The sequence below is a fragment of the Rhincodon typus genome, chromosome 28, assembly GCF_021869965.1.
Source record: "Rhincodon typus isolate 14 chromosome 28, sRhiTyp1.1, whole genome shotgun sequence".
NCBI classification, from domain to species: domain Eukaryota; kingdom Metazoa; phylum Chordata; class Chondrichthyes; order Orectolobiformes; family Rhincodontidae; genus Rhincodon; species Rhincodon typus.
This window is the reverse complement of record NC_063359.1, coordinates 40,209,756-40,220,659: the sequence shown is the minus strand read 5'-3', so window position 1 is coordinate 40,220,659 and position 10,904 is coordinate 40,209,756. Positions and strand designations below refer to the sequence as shown.

At 46.0% G+C, this 10,904-nt stretch overlaps 1 protein-coding gene across 2 annotated transcripts in view; it reads left to right on the top strand.

Moving 5' to 3' along the window:
- The first annotated feature begins 231 nt into the window (after positions 1–231).
- The window catches only part of ntmt1 (N-terminal Xaa-Pro-Lys N-methyltransferase 1), a 15,262-nt gene continuing 4,589 nt past the window's right edge, over positions 232–10,904 (top strand). Inside the window, exons 1-3 of one of the 2 annotated variants that reach the window (XM_048613780.1) lie at positions 232–330; positions 3,276–3,453; positions 7,047–7,299. In XM_048613780.1, the coding sequence (XP_048469737.1) occupies positions 3,289–3,453; positions 7,047–7,299 (418 nt within the window). In that variant the 5' untranslated portion in view covers positions 232–330; positions 3,276–3,288. The remainder of the gene's footprint in view (positions 331–3,275; positions 3,454–7,046; positions 7,300–10,904) is intronic. The other variant, XM_048613781.1, reaches the window with a different exon arrangement.

Sequence of the window (10,904 nt, the reverse complement as noted above, 5' to 3'; positions counted from 1 at the left end):
CCCCACTCTCATCCAGTCTCTTCTCCCACCCCTCGTTACTCCCCTCTCTCCCTTCTTTCTCCCCCTCCCCCAATTCTTTGTTTGTTTTTTGTTTAGGGTGTCAAAAGTGATAGGGAAATAGGGAAAGAACAGGAACTTGGGGCTATGTATTATCCAATCAGCCACAATTTCATTGAATGGCCAAGCAGACTCGATGGACTGATTGGCCTACTTCTGTTGCTATGTCTTATGGTGTTTGTGTCAATCTCCTCTGCAGAGTACCCAGACAGCTGAGTATAAAACGTCTTCAAAGGGTATTGAATACGACAGGAACAGAGAGACTCTCTGAAGGTGAGAAGTTACAGATCCTGAAGGTATTCCATTTGGTCCCTTCCATCTGCTATTGAAGGCCATTGGGCTGACGTAGAGGAGTTCTTTTCCCCAATATAGCTGTGGGAATTGTGGTTCTGCAGCCAATGATTCTCTGTCACCTGCTTTCCCCACCCCACAGCTGTTGGAGCGGTCAGACTATTCTGAGAGACCATGTCTCTCTGTCACTGGAGACTGCAGAGTCTGTCTGTCTCATCATTGTACTGATCCCAGTCCGAATAAAACCCTCAACCTGTCTCATTGTTCCAGCTGAGACACTCTGACTGGCCTTGCCCAGTGAGATCACTACATTTCTGCCTGTCTGATGTATACTGTATGCCTGGCGAATGAACACATTCGTTTTCACAGGTTTAATTTTAAATTTCCCTTCCCTCAGGTGTTAATTTCCTATATTTAAAACCTAGAATGAAAGCAGAGCATTAAGTGGATATTTTACTGGCCATGACAGCTTCTTTGGTGAACTGGGGGTCCTGTTGGGCCCTTTTATATTCCTCATCTAGCAGCTCCCAGTTCCCAACCAAATAATTGGCTGTCTGAACAACAATTTGTGGTGGAAGAGCTGACCTGACATCCCTTGATAAAAATACATTTTCTATAAATGCTATCTTCTATGCAGTCCCTGACAGCCATGGTGTCTGCAGAGGAAGGGCATTGGAACCAGCAGCTCAGCCAGCTGAGAGCAGGGCCCAGAGAAAACCCGAGGCCAGTGAATCAAGCTCTTTCTGAGCTCACTGCCTTTCTCAGCAGCCAGGTTGGTAAAGACCCCTGTCCAGAGTGGGGCTCCCATTGAACACAGTTAATCATCACAGCTCAAACCAGCCATCAGGCTGCCATACCACCTTTTTCGTGGATTAGTCCAACTCTTTGAACACATGTTGGACTCTCACTGACCACTGAGTACAATTCTCCTCTATTTACCTTTATTGTCAACACGTTACATAAACATCTTAACTCTTCACAACCATAAGCCGTGTCCCTGTAAGATCCTCTTGAACCTATATCACGTTACTATACAGTGTCTATGTATGGATGGTCAAATGTTACACGAAGTGCTCTAACTGCAGCCTATCAAAGAAATCATCTGTTTCGTTGTTATGTGACAATAATGGACATACTTTATTGGCTGTGCAGTACTTTCAGTTATCCAATGGTGCTGTTCAAAGGCAAGTCATCCTTGCCTTTGTATTTCAAACTAATGATTCTCTGCCTTTTGTGGCTGTTTCCAGTTTTGTTGTTTTCGTTCCAGACTGGATCTGTGTTCTGCTGTGTACACTGTGTGGAATGTCACCATTTCAAGAATGTTTCCTTCAGTAATGTTAAGTTTCTAATTTTTCCAGATTGAGCTGTACCTGCTGTCCTTTTGCCCATCCTGGTGACCTGCTTGGAGGTCAGGGCTATCCAAACTAGAGCCTGTTTCCTACACAAACCCCAAACAGTTGCTCAAATTATTCTTAACTCTTCTCTCCAAAGTATCTTGTATGGATTTTGTGGGACGAGAAGTTGCTTCTCCTCTGGATTGGGGATCAAGTCCCACAATCGGAGGCCCAGGTACCTAATCTAGGATGATCGTCCCAATGTAGTACTGAGGGAATGCTACAGAGTTGGATTTACTGTCTGCTGGACAGGGTTTTAAACCGAGGTCCTCCTTACTCTCTCAGATGAAAGTAAAAAATTTCATGGTCCTATTTGAAGAGGAGCAAAGGAGTTCTCCCCAGCTTCTTGAAGCCAAAATCTATCCTTTAACTAACACTGGAATAGATTCCCTGACCATTGTCATTCTGCTGTGTATAAATTATCTGTAATGTTTCCTCCATTACAACAGTGACTACATGCTGCTTTGGAATATCCAGTGAATGTGCAATAATGTTTACATGCAAACTCACTCTCAATTCGTTGAGTTGCTGTGCTGGTTCATGGATGCTTTCTTTGCCATCCCTACACAGTCAAGTTCCTAAAGCTGGATAACTCTTTCTGATTGGCTAAGTAACCATGGTTGTCGATTTAAAAAGCTGGGATTTCAGATTTACAGATGACATTCAAGGCTTCTGGAGGGCACCCTGTGCAGTTCTTAGACCCCCTGGCCTGTGGTAGGATAGATTGAGCTAGAGAATAATGGCAGACCAGTAAAGGGAGTACTGATCCACTGCTCGATCTGTATCCCAGTAACTTCATCTCTTGTTCCTCATGCTTACTTGCAAGCTGAGAGTTGGTTCAGCTCTGTCTTGCTGATGTGCTTACAACAGACGGTTGGAAACTGCCCTGTGACCTGTTCTACTGGCAAAGAATGGTCCCATTTGTTTGCACAAGTAAAAATAATCTGATTAAAATTGGCGATTAATGGCCTTACCAGCGTTCTGAACCTCAGTAGTAAATCAGCTGCAGTCTGATACAATCTAGGCCACTCCTACATGGCATGATCAGAAACTTCATTTCCGTACCAGGTCAGTGACATTGTCAGAGCACTAATCAGGGCATTCAGCAACCGCTGTACAGTACTGCATCACATAGTTAGATTTATCACTGTATAACACTAGGGTACAATACTGGTAAGAACAGGTCTGTCACTGTATAACACAGGGGTACAGTACCGGTGGGGACAGGCCTGTTGCTGTACGACGCTGGGGTACAGTACCGGTGGGGACAGGCCTGTCGCTGTACGACACTGGTGGTCATACTGGTCTGTTGCTTTATAACATTCTGGTGTTGTGGTGCAGCAGTAGTATCCTTACTTCTGAGTCAGGAAGTCTATATTCAGCAGTGTGTAATAATATCTTTGAACAAGTTGATTGGAAAATGTCTACAGCGCTGGTGGTGGTATCATTGAGTTATGCTTTTCCTCAGGTGCTCCGGTGCACGTCCTGTGATTCTGCTGTTATAATTAATTCTCCTTCCATTTCCCTGACCAGCCTGGCTCTGTGCATGATGACTGCGGAGCTACTTGCTGATGAAGATGGGTTCTACTCCAAGGCCAAGAAATACTGGAAGAATATTCCACCCACAGTCGATGGTATGTTGGGGGGCTATGGGCATATCTCCAGCATTGACATTAACTCCTCCAAGAAGTTTCTGCAGAGGTTCGTTGGGGTGAGTCTCTCTGTCATTATTAGTAGTCTTGATTTTTTTTGGTAATTATTTGGAGGTTTATTGCACCCTGCCACAAAAACTAATCTTGGCCAGTGTGGCCCTAGCAGAATGATTAGCTGACGAGTATGGTGTGTTTCATTTACCCCTTAGGGTATTGGAATAGTATTGAGAATATAATAAAGGGGGAGTGGGCAGGGAGGGGCAAATGTATCAAATAGAGCTCCTACTTTGGGCATGATGGGAAATCACACTTGTTTGGTAACACTTCAAACTTCTGCTAAAACTCACCTTCATAAGCAAAATGTAACATTTTCTATGAAGCTGTGGTGTTAGGTAACCTAATCATAGAGAATGATTCCAGCATAGAGGCTACTTGGCCCATTGTCCATGCTGACACTGCAAGAGCATTTCCCCTAGTCCCATTCTGTCACCATGTCTCCAAAATCCCACAAGCTCTTCCTCGAGAGCGAACTATACGGTAAATGGAAAAGCCCTGGGGAAAATTGATGCACAGAGAGATCTGGGTGTTCAGGTCCATTGTACCCTGAAGTTGGCAACACAGGTGGATAGAGTGGTCAAGAAGGCATACGGCATGCTTTCATTCATCAGACGGGGTATTGAGTACAAGAGTTGGCAGGTCATGTTACAGTTGTATAGGATTTTGGTTCGACCACACTTGGAATACTGCGTACAGTTCTAGTTGCTACCAAAAGGATGTGGATGCTTTGGAGAGGGTGCAGAGGAGGTTCAGCAGGATGTTGCCTGGTATGGAGGGCGCTAGCTATGAAGAGAGGTTGAGTAGATTAGGATTATTTACATTAGAAAGACAGAGGTTGAGGGGGGACCTGATTGAGGTCTACAAAATCATGAGAGGTATAGACAGGGTGGATAGCAAGAAGCTTTTTCCCAGAGTGGGGGACTCACTTACTAGGGGTCACGATTTCAAGGTGAGAGGGGAAAAGTTTAAGGGAGATATGCGTGGAAAGTTCTTTACGCAGAGGGTGGTGGGTGCCTGGAACGCGTTGCCAGCGGAGGTGGTAGAGGTGGGCACGATAGCATCATTTAAGATGTATCTAGACAGATACATGAATGGGCAGGGAGCAGAGGGATACAGATCCTTGGAAGATAGGTGACAGGTTTAGATAGAGGATCTGGATCGGCGCAGGCTTGGAGGGCCGAAGGGCCTGTTCCTGTGCTGTAATTTTCTTTGTTCTTTGTTCTTTGTTCTTCAGATAATGATCCAAATTCTCTTCTGGAATAGACTTCAAAAATCATTTTGATCCTGTTTAGGGATGTTAGAATTTAAAGAAATCTGAATGCACAGCAATTAACCAACAGAACTACACAAGATTTGACATTTCTAATGAAAGCAGTCAGTCAGCATGGACATGATGGGCCGAAGGGCCTGTTACTGAATAACTCTGTCTCCAATGTAATTATGTACCAAACAGGATTCAGCACTATTAACTAAACACTAGCTCGAAGATTTATGCTATAAACTTGATTCAACATTTTGCTGTCTAGACCCTGCCTCTCTCATACAACAGGCACTCACCCACCACCACCCACCCCCTCCCAACGCGCATGCGCATGCACCAACAGTTACCGTATCTTACTAAATCTGAAATTAATTCATTTCTCCGGGGAGAAACCCAAAAGTATGCCGCAGCCCTCCAGAATTCACTTTATGTGAAACAACTGTTTTAAGTGTTGTGCTTTCCTAGAGTTAGGTTCCTGAGGAATAAACAGAATGCCATACGTGTGCAACATTATTTCAGAAAGGAATGCACAATGTGTGATACAAAACCTGAAAAGCTTCAGTGAAGTGCTTAAAGACATTTACAGTGTGAGTAAAGTTCCTCAGCTATTATACATGTACAGGTAAAGCACTGTAGAGTACAGTTCAGCAGAGAGTTTTTTAAAAGAACTATGTCCACTGCTGTTCCTCTACTAGTACTACTGTAAACAGAGAAATTTAAAGACAAAGATTAAAAGTAAAGTTTACTGTCTTACATGAGCAGAGGGCTGTTTAAAAAATGAAGACCTTTGACTGGAAGGCACAGACACAATGACACCAACTCTAGCAGCACAATCAGGGCCTCACTGATGATGTTATGATGCAAGAGGCACAATGATGTGAGAGGCGACCAAGAAGTAAGAAACGTCACAATGAGAAACGAAAACAGAAATTGCTGGAACAGCTTAGCAGGTCTGGCAGCAGCCATGGAGAGAAATCAGAGTTAACGTTTTGGGTCCAGTGACTCTGTTTCAGAACTGATGGTAGCTAGGAAAATGTCTTTTTGTGCAGAAGGTAGAGTGGGGGGTGGGTGTGAGGAGTAAATAATAAATGGCGATAGAGCCCAAAGAGAGAAGAATAGTTGGACAGACAAAGGAACGGGTAACAATCAGCCTAGGAGAATAAATGGCTGCTGATGGGGACTGTTAATGGCTAACAATGGGTAGTGTGTAATAGTAGACCATGTGATAATCGGGCCAGGTATGAGGTGCTTGGGGTAATGATATTGGAGATGGTGCCTCAAGTCCTAAAATTGTTGAACTCTATCAAGTCCAGAAGATTGTAGAGTTCGCAAGTGGAAAATGAGGTGCTGTTCTCCCAGCTTCTGCTGAGCTTCACTGGAACACTGCAAATAGCCTGAAACAGAGATGTTGGCCAGGGAACAAGGTGGTGTGTTGAAGTGGCAGGCAACTGGAAACTTGGTCTTTTTTTGCAGACAGAATGCAGGTGTTCTGCAAAGCGGTCACCCAGTCTATCCTTCGTTTCCCCAGTGTAGAGGAGACCACATTGTGAGGTGAGAATGCAGTAGACTAGATTGAGTGAAATGCTGGGAAAGCGTGTGTTTGGAGCCTTGGACACTGAGGAGGGAGGAAGTAAGCAGGCAAGTGTTACACTTTCTGTGATTGCAGGGGAAGGTGCGTTTGGGAGGTATTGGGAGTGAAGGAAGAGTGGACCAGGGCGTCCTGGAGGGAATAGTCCCTGTGAAAGGCTGACAAGGGAGGAGAGGGGCATATGTGCCTGGTGGTGGCATCCTGCTGGAGCAGGCGGAAATAGTGGCTGATGGTCCTCTGGATGTGGATGCTGATGGGATGGTAGGTGAGGACAAGGGGAACCCTTATCAATGTTTTGGGAGGGAAGAGAGGGGGTAGCGGCTGAAGTGCAGGAGACGGGTCGGACCTGGATGAGAATGAGTACTTTAAATCAGAAGAGAGGACATTTTTTAAGCTTTAAAGTGAAAGAAACATTAAAAGGAGAAATGTAGGACTACTTTTTGTCTGTCTGCTCCCACGGCGTCTGTATAGCCTTTTCCAGGTTAAATTTTAAGCTGAAATAAACACAGAGGATGCTGAAGAAACTTGGATCTGGCAGCATCAGTGGAGAGAGACACAGAGTTAGCATTTCAAGTCCAGTATGACTGTTCTTCAGAATTCAGAAGGCTGTGGACTCCTGTTATTGGGAAGTGCCTGAATTTTGGGACTTTAGTAACTGATAGGGGTCCAGCTTTGCAATAGCACTGGAGAGTGATTGCCGACCAGCAATACTGCTACTGTTTCATGGCACCATTCCTTCTCCACAGGAAGGCTCCGGGAAAGCAGGAGTTGGCTGTGCGCTGGACTGTGGTGCTGGGATTGGCAGGATCACCAAGCGACTGCTGCTGCCAATGTTTAAAGTTGTTGACATGGTGGATGTGACAGAGAGCTTCTTAACCAAAGCGAAGGCCCACCTGGGAGAGGAAGGCAATCGTGTGGGCAACTACTATTGCTGCGGTCTGCAGGACTTTGTCCCACAGCCGCAACGATATGATGTCATCTGGATCCAGTGGGTAATAGGTGAGGCCCTGAGTGAAACTAATATTCATAAATCACAAACTATGCGTAGGCTCAAGATGGAGCAGGGTTATAATGGACCAGAACATGAAGATAATACAGTCTGTTTTTATTTTGTTTCTCCTCTATAAACTTCTGCATCTACTTTTACAATAGCAATGGCCCTTTTAACATGTGCTGCTATCATGTGTGGAATGGACAACGTCTGCACTCGTGTCAGTGTGTAATAGCAGCATGGCATGTTTACATGGGAAGTTTCCATTATCATTGTGGAGAGCAGAATCTCTCATGGATGTACCTGCATTTGTAATAGATCAAGTAAAAGGGAAGTGTTTGCAGTCAGAAGATTATAAAATATTTCAGGAACAAAAACAAAGTTGCTGGAAAAGCTCAGCAGGTCTGGCAGCATCTGTGAAGGAAAAAACAGAGTTAACGTTTCGGGTCCGGTGACATTTCCTCAGAACTGTTCAGTATCAAATTATTCAGGTAGTTTGGGAACGAGAGAGAAGAGTTGGTTGCAATGGAAGAATTTCTCTGCAGGACAGATTGAGGAGCTAGCAGCTATAACACTGATATGTGTGAAGGTTATATGGGCGTTTTCCATTATTAACCTGGACATAGGAATTCAGAGCAAGAAGTGAACTCTGATGTAAGATTTTTGATATACTCCGTAGAGATTCTGCCACTTTTTTTCCCAAACTCCTGAGACCTTTGGTCTCATTAACATCCATCTCGCAAGCACTAGTGTCTCCAGTTACTCAGTTTATTCTGAATCACACACCTGCATTCTACCATCAAAATATCCATGTTTAGAAAAGGTTGTTGTTTATATCAGCTCCCCCTCAGACCCATTAACCATTTATACAATTATAGTTTCAGAATTGCCAGTCAATGTGTTTTAGTGCTCTGTATATTTCACAGCCTGTTAGGTTTACTTACCAAGTCATCTCTCCTTCAAGAAGGCAGAAGTAATACCACTGAAGAAAGTAGTACCACCCGCAGATCCAGCACCCGAACCTTAATCCCCTATAACAGGTGTGGGGTTAGCTTTAATCCTCTATTACAGGTGTGCCAGTCTACCCAGTATGACTGAGGCCAGAAACAAATAAGATTTGCCTTCTAACATTAAATGATCTTTAAGCACAGCTTGTCTGACAGATGAGACACCCAGGCAGTCTGTGATAAGTCTGTCGGTGCACCCTGCAGCTAACCCACCAATCCTGCGTTGTATGGGAGCTGTATTCCACAGAGACAGTTGTGACACCTCACCTCAGTTCATCATCAGAAGCGCTTCTACTCTTTGTAATTTACTGAATTCCTGGAGTGCTGAATCATGCTGGGATACCAACCCCTCTCTACTCCCCTTCCCCACCCAGTATCTATCTTAGGGTACCAACCAAGATCAAGCACAGCAGTGCAAATTTACTGAACAACATTGCACGTGAACGTCCATGTCCTCACCTACAGCCCATGTATGTTCAGTTTCTGGTGGACTGGTGAGAAAGAGTGGGAACCTGCTTAGTAATCCAGAGGACATCTTTACACCCTGATCATCCTCCCCGACAAGCCCAAACCCTGCAAGGCTGAGCTCAGAACCGGTACACCGTTGATTTGTATGGTTCTGTAGCACACTGGAGACTGACATCAGCAATGAAGCTATCTGCAGAGCACAAGTTAACTTCTTGCTAAGCAGAGGCCTTATCTGATCGCTCGGCTCTCAGTTGAAATGGCAATAGCTTGCTTTATAAATAGAGGTAACATATCTGCAAGCAAGGTAGATTGTACTAAATCTTTAAGTCATAAGAAGAACAAGTTATGAAAGAGAACTAGCGTGAACTATAACAGATAGCAATAGCTTCTATAAGTATATAAAGGAAAGAGAATAGCTAAAGTGAATGTTGGTCCCTTGGAGGATTAGACTGGGGAGTTAATAGTGAGGATCACAGAAATAACAGGGTCATTAAATCATTAGATATAGTAGGAACTGCAGATGCTGGAGAATCCGAGACAACAAGGTGCAGGGCTGGATGAACACCGCAGGCCAAGCAGCATCATAGGAGCAGAGAGGCTGACGTTTCGGGCCTAGACCCTTCATCAGAAAAGGGGGAGGGGAAGGGGGTTTTGAAATAAATAGGGAGAGAGTGGGAGGCGGATAGAAGAGGGATAGAGGAGAGGATAGGTGGAGAGGAAACAAACAGGTCGAAGAGGCGGGGATGGAGCCAGTAAAGGTGAGTGTAGGTAGGGAGTTAGGAAGGGGATAGGTCAGTCCAGGGAGGACGGACAGGTCAAGGGGGCGGGATGAGGTTGGTCGGTAGGAGATGGAGGTGCGGCTTGAGGTGGGAGGAGGGGATAGGTGGGAGGAAGAACAGGTTAGGGAGGCAGGGACGAGCTGGACTGGTTTTGGGATGCAGTAGGGGGAGGGGAGATTTTGAAACTTGTGAAATCCACATTGATACCATTGGGCTGCAGGGTTCCCAAGCGGAATATGAGTTGCTGTTCCTGCAACCTTCGGGTGGCATCGTTGTGGCACTGCAGGAGGCCCAGGATGGACATGTCGTCTGAGGAATGGGAGGGGGAGTTGAAATGGTTCGCGACTGGGAGGTGCAGTTGTTTATTGCGAACCGAGCGTAGGTGTTCTGCAAAGCGGTGCCCGAGTCTCCGCTTGGTTTCCCCGATGTAGAGGAAGCCACACCGGGTACAGCGGATGCAGTATACCACATTGGCAGATGTGCAGGTGAACATCTGCTTGATGTGGAAAGTCTTCTTGGGGCCTGGGATGGGGGTGAGGGAGGAGGTATGGGGGCAGGTGTAGCACTTCCTGCGGTTGCAGGGAAAAGTGCCGGGTGTGGTGGAGCTAGAGGGGAGTGTGGAGCGGATAAGGGAGTCACGGAGAGTCTCTCCGTGAGCCTTCAATCCCAATTGTTTGCTCAGTACTTTTTCCTGCGTGATGATGATTGATTTAAGTTCCTCCCTTTCTATTACCTCTGCATCATCTGCTACTACTGGGCTGGTATTAGCATCTTCCACCATGAAAACTGAAGTAAAATAATGATTTAATGAGACAACAAGGTGCAGGGCTGGATGAACACCGCAGGCCAAGCAGCATCATAGGAGCAGAGAGGCTGACGTTTCGGGCCTAGACCCTTCATCAGAAAAGGGGGAGGGGAAGGGGGTTCCGAAATAAATAGGGAGAGAGTGGGAGGCGGATAGAAGAGGGATAGAGGAAAAGATAGGTGGAGAGGAGACAGACAGGTCAAAGAGGCGGGGATGGAGCCAGTAAAGGTGAGTGTAGGTGGGGAGTTAGGGTGGAGATAGGTCAGTCCAGGGAGGACGGACAGGTCAAGGGGGCAGGATGAGGCTAATAGTAGGAGATGGGGGTGGGGCTTGAGGTGGGAGGAGGGGACAGGTGGGAGGAAGGACTGGTTAGGGAGCCGGGGACGAGCTGGGCTGGTTTTGGGATGCGGTAGTGGGAGGGGAGCTCAAAAGTTTCAAAATGTCCCCTCCCCCCTACTGCATCCCAAAACCAGCCCAGCTTGTCCCCGCCTCCCTAACCTGTCCTTTCTCCCACCTGAAGCCCCACCCCCATCTCCTACCTACTAACCTCATCC